This window comes from Podarcis tiliguerta (assembly GCF_965153285.1).
Source record: "Podarcis tiliguerta genome assembly, chromosome: 7".
Taxonomy (NCBI): Eukaryota; Metazoa; Chordata; class Lepidosauria; order Squamata; family Lacertidae; genus Podarcis; species Podarcis tiliguerta.
The window spans coordinates 6122168-6137906 of NC_139540.1; the positions used below are offsets into that span (position 1 = coordinate 6122168).

General features: G+C 49.7%; 3 protein-coding genes and 2 long non-coding RNA genes across 9 annotated transcripts in view; 1 reads left to right on the forward strand and 4 right to left on the reverse strand.

Annotated features, from left to right (window-relative positions):
• Nucleotides 1-5885: 5885 nt before the first annotated feature.
• Nucleotides 5886-6178, forward strand: LOC310681402. Its single transcript, XR_014513248.1, has 2 exons — nt 5886-5964; nt 6144-6178. It is a non-coding gene; the product is annotated as an uncharacterized lncRNA (long non-coding RNA).
• A 127-nt stretch (nt 6179-6305) lies between these two features.
• Nucleotides 6306-9085, reverse strand: LOC310681815. 4 transcript variants are annotated; one of them, XR_014513644.1, is made up of 3 exons: nt 8887-8945; nt 7290-7385; nt 6306-6393 (listed from the first exon to the last, which is right to left on the reverse strand). It is a non-coding gene; the product is annotated as an uncharacterized lncRNA (long non-coding RNA). The 4 variants fall into 4 exon arrangements; XR_014513645.1 differs by lacking the exons at nt 6306-6393; nt 8887-8945 and adding exons at nt 6967-7055; nt 8974-9085; XR_014513646.1 differs by lacking the exon at nt 6306-6393 and adding an exon at nt 6967-7055.
• Nucleotides 6537-6829, reverse strand: LOC310681890 (tubulin beta chain). The gene has a single exon (XM_083449883.1). The coding sequence runs from the start codon at nt 6775-6777 to the stop codon at nt 6538-6540; it is 240 nt and encodes a 79-aa protein (XP_083306009.1). The 5' UTR covers nt 6778-6829; the 3' UTR covers nt 6537.
• On the reverse strand, nt 7857-8222 carry LOC310681814 (tubulin beta chain-like). The gene has a single exon (XM_083449761.1). The coding sequence runs from the start codon at nt 8145-8147 to the stop codon at nt 7896-7898; it is 252 nt and encodes an 83-aa protein (XP_083305887.1). The 5' UTR covers nt 8148-8222; the 3' UTR covers nt 7857-7895.
• A 145-nt stretch (nt 9086-9230) lies between the features above and the next one.
• LOC310681813 (tubulin beta-4B chain) overlaps nt 9231-15739 on the reverse strand; it is a 19105-nt gene continuing 12596 nt past the window's right edge. For both annotated transcript variants that reach the window (XM_083449759.1, XM_083449760.1), the window contains exon 4: nt 9231-10293. In XM_083449759.1, the coding sequence (XP_083305885.1) occupies nt 9233-10293 (1061 nt within the window). In that variant the 3' untranslated portion in view covers nt 9231-9232. The remainder of the gene's footprint in view (nt 10294-15739) is intronic.

Consider the following 15739-nt stretch of genomic DNA (forward strand, 5'->3'; position numbering starts at 1 on the left):
GATTTCCATCCCTGCAGGGCTTGTGTCAACTTGTAGGGAATCAGTTGGGGGTAGTTAGGGAAGGTAAAGGTGGTGGTGCTGTGGTCTAAACCACTGAGCCTCTAGGGTTTGCCAATTAGAAGGTCGGTGGTTTCAATCCCCATGACGGTATGAGCTCCCATTGCTCTGTCCCAGCTCCTGCCAACCTAGCTTTTCGAAAGCACACCAGTGCAAGTAGATAAATAGGTACCGCTGTGGCAGGAAGGTAAACGGCATTTCCGTGCACTCTGGTTTCCATCACGGTGTTCCATTGCACCAGAAGCGGTTTAGTCCTGCTGGCCACATGACCTGGAAAGCTCTCTTGGCCTGAAAGCGAGATGAGCACCTCAACCAAATTCAAAAGCATAAACCCAGCCAATCAGCGATCACATAGCGGTGAAGGGATGATATCACTGCATGACATAGACAATTAGATTTGGCTTCATGAGGACATCACTGAGAACAAAGGAGGGCAACTGGGGGATAGAAAAAGAAGGGCAATGCAACTTGAACTGGTACATGCTTTTGCAGACACTATTCAAAGTAAATTTTAAGTTCTCCTTTGGGTCATCCACTGCCATCTAAGATTTGCCAGACCGCACCTGTCCAAAGACCATTGTGGGGGTGGACTTTGCCACAAAAAAAGAGGGAGCCTGCTGGCTGCCTCCATCCCTCACCTCCTTCCCGCCAAATGCCCATCAAAATAGAGCATAGTGGAAAATCTAAAATGTCAATGGCTAGCCCAGTGGAGCACTGCTTTAAAAGATCATGCTTTTTTAAAAAAATTGAACAAAGGAAGCTGGTTTGTCCCTGCTGTCATGACCAGTTTCCCATGCCCAATTCAGTTGACAATCAGAGTTGGCAGTCTTAAAATTGAATGATGGGAGGAAGCCTTCGCCCCACACTCTTCCCGGGTTCTTGAATAAGTCCAACCGTTGAGATTGGAAGAGGAGTGGAGGGCTGTCCATCATCCATCAGGACATTCAGCAGAGGGAGCGCAGAGGTAAATATTTGCCATGGGTGTTTAGATTACGCTCCATTAATAGCAGGAAATTAAACAACTGGCAGCCTCCATAGACCTCCTGCTTTGTTCACTGTCCTGACAATCTAAGGCCATTGTGGCAACAGGCCAGTGGAAAACATTGGAGAGGAAAAGCCACGAAACGGAGAGGATTTTGCTTCGTCAAATCAGGCATCAGGGCCAAGAGTTGCCCTCTTAGTTTCCAAGAGGGGTTCTGTGTCTCTAAACAGTTATCATGCCAGGCAAAATGACACCGATTTCCCCATCCAGTCAAAAAAAATAGCAGAAGCTGCACCTGTTGAGCTTCCACCCATCAGGCAGCCATTAAGAGCTAGAACCTCTGAGGAGTAATTGCACCTAACCCTTCTCATTCCTAAGCAGCAGACTGAGCTGACGGGTTACGTTGAATGTGGGGAAAACGGCAGCATTTTGATTCATGCTTCATCCTGAACACTCTCAAGGTGCTCTGGCCTCAGTCAAGTGAACTTTGCTCCACCTTTGCGGCCTTTTCACAGCAACGGCTCTGAGCAACTGCTGGGAAACTGTTGGCATGAGTTATGTCCTGTTTAGCAGGTAGTGGCAGTTTGTGCTTACTGCACAAACCAAGTTCTCAGTTGCCTGACCCCATTGACCTACTACTATATACAGCGGAGCTCATGCAATCCACTTCAGGAGCCCAGCTTCCCTCTCTTTCAAACACTGGGCGGCAGAAACTGATCCGTTGCCTTGCAATTTCAGCCAGTGATTGGACCTCAACTACGTGCCTTGCCTCTATGACACCGTTGTTTTTCAGTTGTTTAGTCGTGTCCGACTTGGCACTAGAAATGCTATATATTTGGGAATCAGATATAGACTCATAGGATCATAGAATCACAGAGTTGGAAGAGACCACAAGGGCCATCGAGTCCAACCCCCTGCCAAGCAGGAAACACCATCAGAGCACTCCTGACATATGGTTGTCAAGCCTCTGCTTAAAGACCTCCAAAGAAGGAGACTCCACCACACTCCTTGGCAGCAAATTCCACTGTCGAACAGCTCTTACTGTCAGGAAGTTCTTCCTAATGTTTAGGTGGAATCTTCTTTCTTGTAGTTTGGATCCATTGCTCTGTGTCCGCTTCTCTGGAGCAGCAGAAAACAACCTTTCTCCCTCCTCTATGTGACATCCTTTTATATATTTGAACATGGCTATCATATCACCCCTTAACCTCCTCTTCTCCAGGCTAAACATGCCCAGCTCCCTTAGCCGTTCCTCATAAGGCATCGTTTCCAGGCCTTTGACCATTTTGGTTGCCCTCCTCTGGACACGTTCCAGTTTGTCAGTGTCCTTCTTGAACTGTGGTGCCCAGAACTGGACACAGTACTCCAGGTGAAGTCTGACCAGAGCAGAATACAGTGGCACTGTTACTTCCTTTGATCTAGATGCTATACTCCTATTGATGCAGCCCAGAATTGCATTGGCTTTTTTAGCTGCCGCGTCACACTGTTGGCTCATGTCAAGTCTGTGGTCAACCAAGGCTCCTAGATCCTTTTCACATGTACTGCTCTCAAGCCAGGTGTCACCCATCTTGTATTTGTGCCTCTCATTTTTTTTGCCCAAGTGCATATATCAGAGTTGATGAGCCAGCATGTACGTACGTCGCACAATCCAGTTTACCCAGCTGACATTCAGTTATACTCTATCGGTCCAGATTAATGAATCTGAAACGCATGCTATTGTCTAGTAACATACCCAGAGCCGTCTTTCCCATTGGGTTTACTGGCGAGATGTGCCAGGGCGCGGCCTCTCAGGGGCACCCCAATGAGTGGGGGAGCTGCGTGGCTTTGCAGGAGGCCTCCCCTTCCCCTCCTGCGTGCCCGCCAGCTGTGCCCTGTCAACCATATGGCTGGCGGGCGTGCAGCTTGCCTCCCAAGCCTCCGCGGGAGGAGAGCGATCCCTTGAAGAGACTTAGGATGGATGCTGTGCCTTGCCAACTATATGGCTGGCAGGCGTGCAGCTTCCTTCCCAAGCCTCCGCAGGAGAGCGATCCCCGCAGAGGCTTGGGAAAAGGTTGACAACTCTGGGAAAAGGGGGGGGGCACACCGGAGGGGTCTTTGAACCACGGCGCCATATATGCTTAAGACGGCCCTGAACATACCAATGCAGATTCAAAGTCTTCGCTCTGTCTGTAGGCACACTTTGATTGATTAAGGAATACCCATGCTTTTTACTATTTGGGAAAACAGCTGAGCTCAGAAGTCAAGCTATGACAGGGTCCCAGGTTTGATCATTGGCATCACCAGTTGAGCACAGATCAGAGAGCTGGACACTGCCAATCTGAGTCGAACAATAGTGGACAAGGTGGACCAATGGTAAGACATGGTAGGAGCAATAGGAGAGCCCAGGTCCCATCTAGTCCAATGCCCTGTTTTCACAGCCTCAGGTGCCCCAAGGGGAAGCCCAAACACAGGAGCTGAGCATAATAATAATAATAATAATAATAATAATAATATATTATTTATACCCTGCGCATCTGGCTTGGTTTCACCAGCCACTCTGGACAGCTCCCAAAAGAATATTGAAAACATGATAAAAGATCAAAACTTCCCTAAAAACTTCCCTAAACAGGGCTGCCTTCAGATGTCTTCTAAAAGTCAGATGGTTGTTTATTGCCTTGACATCTGATGGGAGAACGTTCCACAGGGCAGGCGCCACTGCCGAGAAGGCCCTCTGCCTGGTTCCCTGTAACCTCACTTCTCGCAATGAGGGAACCGCCAGAAGGCCCTTAGTGCTGGACCTCAGTGTCAGGGCTGAACAATGGGGGAGGAGACGCTCCTTCAGGTTTACTGGACCGAGGCCGTTTAGGGCTTGAAAGGTCAGCACCAACACTTTGAATTGTGCTCGGAAACGTACTGGGAGCCAATATAGGTCTTTCAGGACCAGTGTTATGTGGTCTCGGCAGCTGCTCCCAGTCACCTGTCTAGCTGCCACATTCCGGATTAGTTGCAGTTTCTGGGTCACCTTCAAAGGTAGCCCCACGTAGAGCACATTGCAGTAGTCCAAGCGGGAGATAACTAGAGCATGCACCACTCTGGCGAGGCACTTTGTGGGCAGGTAGGGTCTCAGCCTGCGTACCAGATGGAGCTGATAACCAGCTGCCCTGGACACAGAATTGGACTGTGCCTCCATGGACAGCTGTGAGTCCAAAATGACTCCCAGGCTGCACACCTGGTCCCTCAGGGGCACAGTTACCCGAAGACCAGGGAGTCCTCCTCACCTGACCATCCCCTGTCCCCCCCCCAAAACAGTACTTCTGTCTTGTCAGGATTCAACCTCAATCTGTTAACCACAAATGCAGTATAAGCAAAGAAAATTGGAAAACACTGGCCTGCGAGTGCTCCAAATGGAGAACAGCCTTTACCAAAGGTGTCATGGACTTTGAAGACACTCTAACTCAGGACAAAAGGGAGAAACATGCTAAGAGGAAGGCACGCTTGGCAAATCCTCACCAGGATCAACTCCTTCCCGGAAACCTATGTCCCCACTGTGGAAGGATGTGTGGATCCAGAATTGGCCTCCACAGTCACTTATGGACTCACTGTTACAACCATGTTTATGGCATAGTTGTCAAGCGTCCCTTATTTGGCGGGACAGTCCCTTATTCCAGCGCCATGTCCCGCTGCTGTCCCTTATTGATGATGTCTCTTAATTAACCTACTGAAGGTAATGGGGCCCTTTCTATGTCCAGCTTGCTTTGTCAACAACAAATTGTTGCTGGTTTTTTTTGTGTTGAATATATGCTATATGGTAATTTATGGACCTAATAGGTATCTAAAGCCATTTGCACGCAACAAAATATGAATTTTACAAAAGTAATTGTTGATCCCTTACTTTGGCTGCTGATCCCTTATTTTCGAGGCTGCTGGTCCCTTATTTTCAAATCTGTAAGTTGACAGCTATGGTTTATGGAAGACAATCTTACTCAGCTACGAGTGATCGCCAAAGAAGAAGATCGTAGTCTGATTAGATGCTAGAAGTCGACAGGCAGCTGAACACTGCTGTTCCCGTTTCAGGTTTTCATAGCCTTAAATGTCCAGGCGGATTGTGCTCTAGCAGGTATGAGCAGTGGAAATGGTGAAGAATGTATACTGCTGCCCTCTGCTGGGAAGAATTGCAAACTCTTTTCCTTGTCACGAACTGACTTGGCTAACATGGGAAGGTGGCTAACAGTATTGTCTCCTCTGACTGACAGAGGATGTGTATGTATGACATATGTGTATAATAAACACACACACTCAAATGTGTGCTCAAATCTGTCAATTTTGGTTTCTCTCTGTTCCTTATTATTCCTCAGTTCTCAGCATCAGTTAGCAATCTTTTTTTAAAAAAGTCCACAAGACAAAAACAAAATATGATGGTTTTGCAAAGTTCTCCCAATATACACGTTTTTGTATGCCTGATTCGCACCTTTCTGCAAAGCAATTTCCCTAACATAATGCATTTGTGGGATGTTATTTCCCCTAATATATGCAATTTTGGGGGCACTAAGCTAATAATAATAATAATAATAATTTTTATTTATACCCTGCCCTCCCCAGCCAAGACTGGGCTCCAGGCAGCTATCACCAGGTAAAAACAATTGATTAAAATACAACTTAAAAACAAGATTTAGTACAACATTAAAATGCAGCCTCACTTCAGTAGGAACTCAAATCAAAAACATTTTGGGGATGAAAACATCAAATCTTCACCAAATCTATGCATTTTTGCTGGGATCTGTATCCTGGCTGGGATCTGCATCACAAAATTCAGAGAAATGCAAATGTTGAAGGATAGCTAGGTTTTATTTTATTTATTTATTGGGAATGTGAGGACTGAGAGGTGACCTTCTAGGAAACCGGAGAACACCGTGGAGGACCTTCTAGGAAAGCAGGGAGAGCGTTGAGAGGTTCCTTCTGAGGGAGAGGTGACCTTCTAGGAAACAAACAGGAGGAGAACGTCCTGGAGGACTGGAGAGGTGACCTTCTAGGAAACACAAGCTGCCTTGGAGCACCAAGGAAAGGTGACCTTCTAGGAAAATGGAGCCGTCGGTGCAGGACCTTCTAGGAAACCAGGAAAAGCGTGGAGAGGTTCCTTCCGAGGGGAGAGGTGACCTTCTAGGATGCCTTGGAGGACTAAGGGGAGAGGTGACCTTCTAGGGGATCCTGGTGAGATCTTGGAATCAAGGTGGAACGTCGGAATGGAGAACCACCATGGAAGGAAACATCTGAAGAACATCTGAAGGAGAAGATGGAAGGAAACATCTGAAGGACATCTTGGTGAGAACATGGAAGCAAGGTGGAAGGTCAGGATGGAGAGACACCATGGAAGGAACCATCTGAGGAACATCTGAGGAACATTTGAGGAACATCTAGAGGAAAACATGGAAGGATCACCATGGGAGGAAACATCTGGAGAACATCGTAAGGAGAAGGTTGAGGAGAACGTGGAGGGTTGTGGTGGTTGTGGTCATTCCGGTCTTCTAAGCGGCCTCCTCCTCCAACTCCCCCTCCTCCTCGGCGGTGGCGTCCTGGTACTGCTGGTACTCGGAGACCAGGTCGTTCATGTTGCTCTCGGCCTCGGTGAACTCCATCTCGTCCATGCCTTCTCCCGTGTACCAGTGGAGGAAGGCCTTCCTCCTGAACATGGCCGTGAACTGCTCCGAGATCCTCTTGAAGAGCTCCTGGATGGCGGTGGAGTTGCCGATGAAGGGGGCGGACATCTTGAGACCCCTCGGCGGGATGTCGCAGACGGCGGTCTTCACGTTGTTGGGGAGGTCTTCTTCTGGATGTTCAGCGTCTGATGGTCCGACATGGAGATGGTGGAGAAGACACTTGGGTGGGGAGGAGGTGGGAGGTCAGGGTGGAGAAGCAGCATGGAAGGAAGCATCTGGAGAAGGTTGGATGGAGAACATGGGAGGAAAGATCCGAGGAACATCTGAAGGACATCCTGGTGGGAACATGGAAGGTGAGGATGGAGAGCCACCATGGAAGGAACCATCTGGAGAACATCTGAAGAACATGGAAGGACCCATCTGGAGAACATGGAAAGGAGAAGATGGAAGGTCACCATGGGAGGAAGCATCTGAGGAACGTCTGAAGGAGAGCATGGAAGGAAACATCTGAGGAACATCTGAGGAACATCTGAAGAACATGGGAGGGACACCATGGAAGGAACCATCTGAGGAACATGAGGAACATCTGAAGAACATGGGAGGAACCATCTGTGGAACACCTGAAGGACATCTGAAGAACATCCTGGTGAGAACATGGAAGGTCAGGATGGAGGACCACCATGGAAGGGAGCATCTGAGGAACATCTGAGGAACATCTGAAGAACGTGGGAGGAACCATCTGAGGAACATCTGAAGCAGAGCATGGAAGGAACCACCTGAGGGACATCTGAAGAACATGGAAGGGACACCATGGAAGGAACCATCTGAGGAACATGAGGAACATCTGAAGAACATCTGAAGAAGATGGGAGGAAGCATCTGAGGAACATCTGAAGAAGAGCATGGAAGGAAACATCTGAAGAACATGGGAGGGTCACCATGGGAGGAGGAAACATCTGAAGAACATGGAAGGTCAGTATGGAGGACCACCATGGAAGGAACCATCTGAGGAACATGTGAGGAACATCTGAACATGGAAGGGTCACCATGGGAGGAAACATCAGAAGAAGAACATGGAAGGAAACATCAGGAGAACATCAGAGGAACATCTGAAGGAGAACATGGAAGGAAACATTTGAAGAACATGGAAGGAGCAGGTTGAGGAGAACATGGAAGGGCCAACAGGACAGTGGTGGTTGTGGCTCTTCTGGGACCTCCTGGGTCCTCCTAGGCGGCCTCCTCCTCGGCCTCCTCCTCCAACTCCCCCTCCTCCTCAGCGGTGGCGTCCTGGTACTGCTGGTACTCGGAGACCAGGTCGTTCATGTTGCTCTCGGCCTCGGTGAACTCCATCTCGTCCATGCCTTCTCCTGTGTACCAATGAAGAAACGCTTTCCGTCTAAACATGGCCGTGAACTGCTCCGAGATCCTCTTGAAGAGCTCCTGGATGGCGGTGGAGTTGCCGATGAAGGTGGCGGACATCTTGAGACCTCTCGGTGGGATGTCACACACGGCGCTCTTCACGTTGTTGGGGATCCACTCCACAAAGTAGGAGGAGATGGAAGCTGGTGAGAAGGTGGAACATCAGGAAGGAACCATCTGAGGAACATCTGAGGAACATGGAAGGAACCATCTGAGGAACATTTGTAGAGCATGGGAGGAACCATCTGAGGAACATCTGAAGAACATCCTGGTGAGAACATGGAAGCAAGGTGGAACGTCAGGATGGAGATGGAGAGCCACCATGGAAGGAACCATCTGAGGAACATGTGAGGAACATCTGAAGAACATGGGAGGGACACCATGGAAGGAACCATCTGAGGAACATGAGGAACATCTGAAAAACATCTGAAGGACATGTGAGGAACCATCTGAGGAACATCTGAGGAACATGGAAGGAACCATCTGAGGAACATCTGAAGAACATGGAAGGGTCACCATGGGAGGAGGAAACATCTGAAGAACATCTGAGGAACATGGGAGGAACCATCTGAGGAACCATCTGAGGAACATCTGAGGAACATCTGAAGAACAGATGAAGAACATGGGAGGAACCATCTGAGGAACATCTGAGGAACATCTGGAGAGCATGGAAGGAACCATCTGAGGAACATGGAACCATCTGAGGAACATCTGAGGAGCATCTGAAGGACATGGAAGGGACACCATGGAAGGAACCATCTGAGGAACATGAGGAACATCTGAGGAACATCTGAAGAACATTGGAAGGAAGCATCTGAGGAACATCTAAAGAAGAGCATGGAAGGAACCATCTGGAGAACATGTAAAGAAGAAGATGGAAGGTCACCATGGAAGGCACCATCTGAGGAACATCTGAGGAACATCTGAGGAACATGAGAGGAAGATCTGAAGGAGAACATGGAAGGAAACATCTGAGGATCATCTGAGGAACATCTGAGGAACATTTGAGGAACATCTGAGGAACATCTGAAGGACAACATGGGAGGAAACATCTGAAGAACTTATGAGGAACATCTGAGGAACATCTAAAGGAAAGCATGGAAGGGACAACAGGACAGTGGTTGTGGTGGTCATCATGGGTCCTCCTAGGCGGCCTCCTCCTCGGCCTCCTCCTCAAACTCCCCCTCCTCCTCGGCGGTGGCGTCCTGGTACTGCTGGTACTCGGAGACCAGGTCGTTCATGTTGCTCTCGGCCTCGGTGAACTCCATCTCGTCCATGCCTTCTCCCGTGTACCAGTGGAGGAAGGCCTTCCTCCTGAACATGGCCGTGAACTGCTCCGAGATCCTCTTGAAGAGCTCCTGGATGGCGGTGGAGTTGCCGATGAAGGTGGCGGACATCTTGAGTCCTCTCGGTGGGATGTCGCAGACGGCGGTCTTCACGTTGTTGGGGATCCACTCCACGAAGTAGGAGGAGTTCTTGTTCTGGACGTTGAGCATCTGCTCGTCCACCTCCTTCATGGACATGCGACCTCTGAAGACGGCGGCCACCGTCAGGTATCTCCCATGACGTGGGTCACAAGCGGCCATCATGTTCTTGGCGTCGAACATCTGTTGGGTCAACTCTGGGACGGTCAAGGCCCTGTACTGTTGACTACCTCTGCTGGTCAATGGGGCGAAGCCTGGCATGAAGAAGTGGAGACGTGGGAAGGGGACCATGTTGACCGCCAGCTTCCGGAGGTCGGCGTTGAGTTGTCCGGGGAACCTCAAGCAGGTGGTGACACCACTCATGGTGGCGGACACCAGGTGGTTGAGGTCTCCATAGGTTGGGGTGGTGAGCTTCAAGGTCCTGAAGCAGATGTCATAGAGGGCTTCATTGTCTATGCAGTAGGTCTCATCGGTGTTCTCCACCAGCTGGTGGACCGACAAGGTGGCGTTGTAGGGTTCCACCACCGTGTCGGAGACCTTGGGAGAGGGGACCACCGAGAAGGTGTTCATGATGCGGTCGGGGTATTCTTCTCGGATCTTGGAGATCAGGAGGGTCCCCATGCCGGAGCCGGTGCCGCCGCCCAAGGAGTGGGTCAGCTGGAAGCCCTGGAGGCAGTCGCAGGACTCGGCCTCCTTGCGGACCACGTCCAGGACAGAGTCCACCAGCTCGGCGCCCTCGGTGTAGTGGCCCTTGGCCCAGTTGTTGCCCGCGCCGCTCTGGCCTGGGGGAGAAGGTATCATCATGAGGTTCATCATCATCATGGTCAACATCATGGCCATCATCATCATGGTCAACATCATCATTAGGATCATGGTTAACATCATCATCATCATCAAGATCATGGTCATCATGGTCAACATCATCATCATGGCCATCATGGTCAACATCATCATCATCATGGTCAACATCATCAACATCATGGTCATCATGGTCAACAAAATCATGGTCAACATCATCATCATGCTCAACATCATGGCCATCATGGTCATCATCATGGTCAACATCATCATGAGGATCATGGTCAACATCATCATCATCAAGATCATGGTCATCATGGTCAACATCATCATCATGGCCATCATGGTCATCATCATGACCAACATCATCATCATCATCATGGTCAACATCATCATGACCAACATCATCATCATCATGGTCAACATCATGGCCATCATGATCAACATCATGGCCATCATGGTCATCATCATGGTCAACATCATCATGGAGAACATCATTGTCAACATCATCATCCTCATGGTCAACATCATCATCATCATGGTCATCATTATGGTCAACATCATGGCTATCATGGTCATCATGACCATGGTCATCATCATGGTCAACATCATCATGGTCAACATCATGGCCATCATGATCACCATGGTCATCATCATCATCATCATGGTCAACATCATGGCTATCTTGGTCATCATCATCATGGTCAACATCATGGCTATCATGGTCAACATCATCATCATGGTCAACATCATGGCCATCATGGTCAACATCATGGCCATCATGGTCAACATCATGGCCATCATCATCATCATCATCATCATGGTCAACATCATCATCATGGTCATCATCATCATGATCAACATCATGGCTATCATACCATGGTCAACATCATCATCATCACCATCACCATCAGGATCATGATCAGGTCCCTGAAGCCTATGTCCTAGAGGGCCTCCTTGTCTAGGCAGTAGGTCTCGTCGGTGTTCTCCACGAGCTGGTGGACCGACAAGGTGGCGTTGTAGGGTTCCACCACCGTGTCGGAGACCTTGGGGGAAGGGACCACCGAGAAGGTGTTCATGATGCGGTCGGGGTATTCTTCTCGGATCTTGGAGATCAGGAGGGTCCCCATGCCGGAACCCGTGCCCCCGCCCAAGGAGTGGGTCAGCTGGAAGCCCTGGAGGCAGTCGCAGGACTCGGCCTCCTTGCGGACCACATCCAGGACCGAGTCCACCAGCTCGGCGCCCTCGGTGTAGTGGCCCTTGGCCCAGTTGTTGCCGGCGCCGCTTTGGCCTGGGGGAGAAGGTATCATCATGGTCATCATCATCATCATCATGGCCATCATGGCCAACATCATCATCATCAAGATCGTGGCCACCATGGTCATCATGACCATGGTCAACATCATCATCATGGTCATCATGGTCAACATAATGGTCAACATTGTCACCATGGTCAACATCATGGCTATCATGGTCATCATCATGGTCATGATCATGCTCAACATCATGGTCAACATCATCATCATGGTCAACATCATCATCACCATGGTCATCATGGTCAACATCATCATCATCATGGTCAACATCATCATCATCATGGTCAATATCATGGTCAACATCATGGTCATCATGGTCAACATCATCATCATCATGGTGAACATCATCATGGTCAACATCATCATGGAGAACATCATGGTCAACATCATCACCATCATGATCAACATCATGGCTATCATGGTCATCATCATTATGGTCAACATCATCATCATCATCACCACCATCAGGATCAACATCATGGCTATCATGGTCATCATCATTATGGTCAACATCATCATCATCATCATGGTCAACATCATGGCCATCATGGTCAACATCATCATGGTCAACATCATCATCATCATCATCATCATGGTCATCATCATGGTCAACATCATGGTCAACATCATCATGAGAATCATGGTCAACATCATCATCATGAGGATCATGGTCAACATCATCATCATCAAGATCATGGCCATCATGGTCATCATCATCATCAAGGTCAACATCATCATCATGGTCAATATCATCATCAAGATCATGGCCATCATGGTCATCATCATCATGGTCAACATCATCATTAGGATCATGGTCATCATGAACAACATCATCATCAAAAACATGATTGTCATGGTCATCATGGTCATCATCATGGTCAACATAATCATCACCATCATGACCATCATCATCACCATCAGGATCATGGCCACCATCACCATGCTTTCATCATGGCCATCAGCATCATCATGGTCACCATCATGGCCAACATCACCATGGTCAATATCATCATCAGGATCATGGCCATCATGGTCAACATCACCATCAAAAACATGATCATCATGGCCAACATCATCATCATCATGACCACCACCATCATCACCATGGTCATCATTATCGTGGCCTTCAACATCCAGGCCATCAACATCATCGTCAAGAACATGATCATCATGGTCTTCATGGTCAACATCATCATCATTAGAATCATGGCCCTCATCATCATCATCATCATGGACATCAGCATCATCATGGTCACCACCATGGTCAACATCAAGGCCATCATCATCAAGATCATCATCATCATGGCCTTCATCACATCATCGTCAAGACCACCACCATCATCATCATCAAGACCATCATCCCACCACCATCCATCTCCTCCACCCATTGGTGGACTCTGAAGGCCCCTTCCTTCTCTATGACCCTTTGCAAGGGGGTGAGGCTGGAGGACCTCGGGAGGTCCCTTCCCTCTCTATGATCCCCTCAGAACCGCCTGGAGGACCTGGAGGACCCCCTTCCCTCTCTCTATGATCCCTTTCAAGGAGGTCAGGGTGGAGGACCTGGAGGGTTCCCTTCTGTTTTGAGCCTTCTAGGATTCTGCACATTCTGTCTCTATGATCCCCACCTGCAGGACCTAGAGAGGTCCCTTCCCTCTCTGTGGTCCCTTTCAAGGGGGTTGGGCTGGAGGACCTGGAGGGGCCCATTCCCTCTCTATGGTCCCCTCATAACCGCATGGATGACCTAGAGAGGGCCCATCCCTCTCTATGGTCCTCTAATATTCCCATGCAAGGGGGTCAGGCTGGAGGACCTGGAGGATTCCCTTCTGGCTCGAGCCTTCTAGGATTCTGGGCCTTCCCTCTCTGTGATCCCCTCAGAACCACCTGGAGGATATAGACAGGTCCCTTCCCTCTCTATGGTCCCCTAATAACGGGCTGGATGACCTGGAGGGTTCCCTTCTGACTGAGCCCTTCTTGGACTTTGTGCCTTCAAGTTTCTATGGTTGCCTCATAATCCCTTTCAAGGGGGTCAGGCTGGAGGACCTGGAGGTTTCCTTTCTGGCTCGAGCCTTCTAGGATTCGGAGCATTCTGTCTCTATGATCCCCTCCTCGCTGCCAGGAGGACCTAAAGTAGAGAGGTCCCGTCCCTCTCTATGGTCCCTTCCATGGGGGTCGGGCTGGATGACCTGGAGGGGTCCCTTCCCTCTCTATGGTCTCTGGCAAGGGGGAGGCCCTTCCCTCTCTATGATCCCCTCATAGCCACCTGGAGGGTTCCCTTCTGGCTTGACCCTTCTAGGATTCAGTGTCTGCCCTCTCTATGATCCCTAGAGGACCTAGAGGTCCCTTCCCTCTCTATGGTCCCTTGCAAGGGGGTGAGGCTGGAGGACATGGAGGGTTCCCTTCTGGCTTGACCCTTCTAGGATGCTGTCTCTTTCCTATGACCCCGCTAAGACCTGGAGGTCCCTTCCCTCTCTATGATCCCCTGGTAACCGCCTGGAAGACCTAGAGGTCCCTTCCTTATCTATGGTCTCTTGCAAAGGGGTCAGGCTGGAGGACCTAGAGGGCTCCCTTCCCTCTCTATGATCCCCTCATAACCGGCTGCATGTCCTAGAGAGGTCCCTTCCTTGACCTGGAGGGGTCCCTTCTCTCTCTATGATCCTTTGCAAGGGGGTCAGTCTGGAGGACCTGGAGGGGTCCCTTCCCTCTCTATGGTCCCCTCAGAGCCACCTAGGAACATTTCCAAGAATCCGACTATTCTGCCCCCTTTGACATTCCTGAACAGGATTTCCTGCTTCCATGTCCCGCCCCTTTCCATATGAAATGGAAACGCATTTCAGAAGAAAAGAGGAAAATCGAAATAACCAAAACCAAGAGAAAATACATGAAAAGATGGCTTTTTTGGGGATTGCCGATCAATAAAGGAAGGAAGGAAGGAAGGAAGGAAGGTAGAATGGAAAAGGAAGAAAAGAAGGAGGGAAGGAAGGATGGAGGGAAGGAAGGAAGGAAGGAGGAAGGAAGGAGGGAAGGAAAAGGAAGAAAAGAAGGAAGGAAGGAAGGAAGGAAGAATGGAAAAGGAAGAAAAGAAGGAAGGAAGGAAGGATGGAGGGAAGGAAGGAGGGAAGGAAGGAAGGAAGGAAGGAAGGAAGGAAGGAAGGAAGGAAAAGGAAGAAAGAAGGAAGGAGGGAGGGAGGGAGGGAAGGAAGAAGGGAGGGCGGGGAAAGGAAGGAAGGAAGGGAGGGAGGGAGGGAGGGAAGGAAGGAAGGAAGGAAGGAAGGAAGGAAGGAAGGGAAGGAGGGAGGGAGGGAGGGAGGGAAGGAAGAAGGGAGGGCGGGGAAAGGAAGGAAGGAAGGAAGGGAGGGAGGGAGGGAGGGAGGGAGGGAAGGAAGGAAGGAAGGAAGGAAGGAAGAAGGGAAGGAAGGAAGGAGGGAAGGAAGGAAGGAAGAAAGGAAGAAGGGAAGGAAGGAAGGAAGGAGGGAAGGAAGGAAGGAAGGAGGGAAGGAAGGAAGGAAGGAAGGAAGGAAGGAAGGAAGGAAGGAGGGAAGGAAGGAAGGAAGGAAGGAAGGGAGGGAGGGAGGAAGGAAAGAAGGAGGGAGGGAAAAGGAAGGAAAGGAAGGAAGGAAGGAAGGAAGGAAGGAAGGAAGGAGGGAAGGAAGGAGGGAGGGAAAAGGAAGGAAGGAAAGAAGGAAGGAAGGAAGGAAAGGAGGAGGGAGGGAAGGAAGGAAGGAAGGAAGGAAGGAAGGAAGGAAGGAAGGAAAGGAAGGGAAGGAAGGAAGGAGGGAAGGAAGGAAGGAAGGAAGGAGGGAGGGAAGGAAGGAAGGAAGGAAGGAAGGAAGGAAGGAAGGAAGGAAGGAAAACGAAGGAAATAAGGACGGAAGGAAGGAAGGAAGGAAAGGAAAGGAAAGAAGGAGGGAAGGAAGGAAGGAGGGAGGGAAAAGGAAGGAAAGAAGGGAGGGAAAAGGAAGGAAAGAAGGAAGGAGCGAAGGAAGGAAGGAGGGAAGGGAGGGAGGGAGGGAAGGAGGGAAGGAAGGATGGAAGGAGGGAAAAGGAAGGAAAGAAGGAAGGAGCGAAGGAAGGAAGGAAGGAAGGAAGGAGGGAAGGAAGGGAGGGAGGGAGGGAA

Bases quoted from the DNA above. Each gene is read 5' to 3' on its own strand.
- LOC310681890 (XM_083449883.1), bottom strand. From the start codon at position 6,777: ATGTCCGCCCCCTTCATCGGCAACTCCACCGCCATCCAGGAGCTCTTC.
- LOC310681814 (XM_083449761.1), bottom strand. From the start codon at position 8,147: ATGTCCGCCACCTTCATCGGCAACTCCACCGCCATCCAGGAGCTCTTC.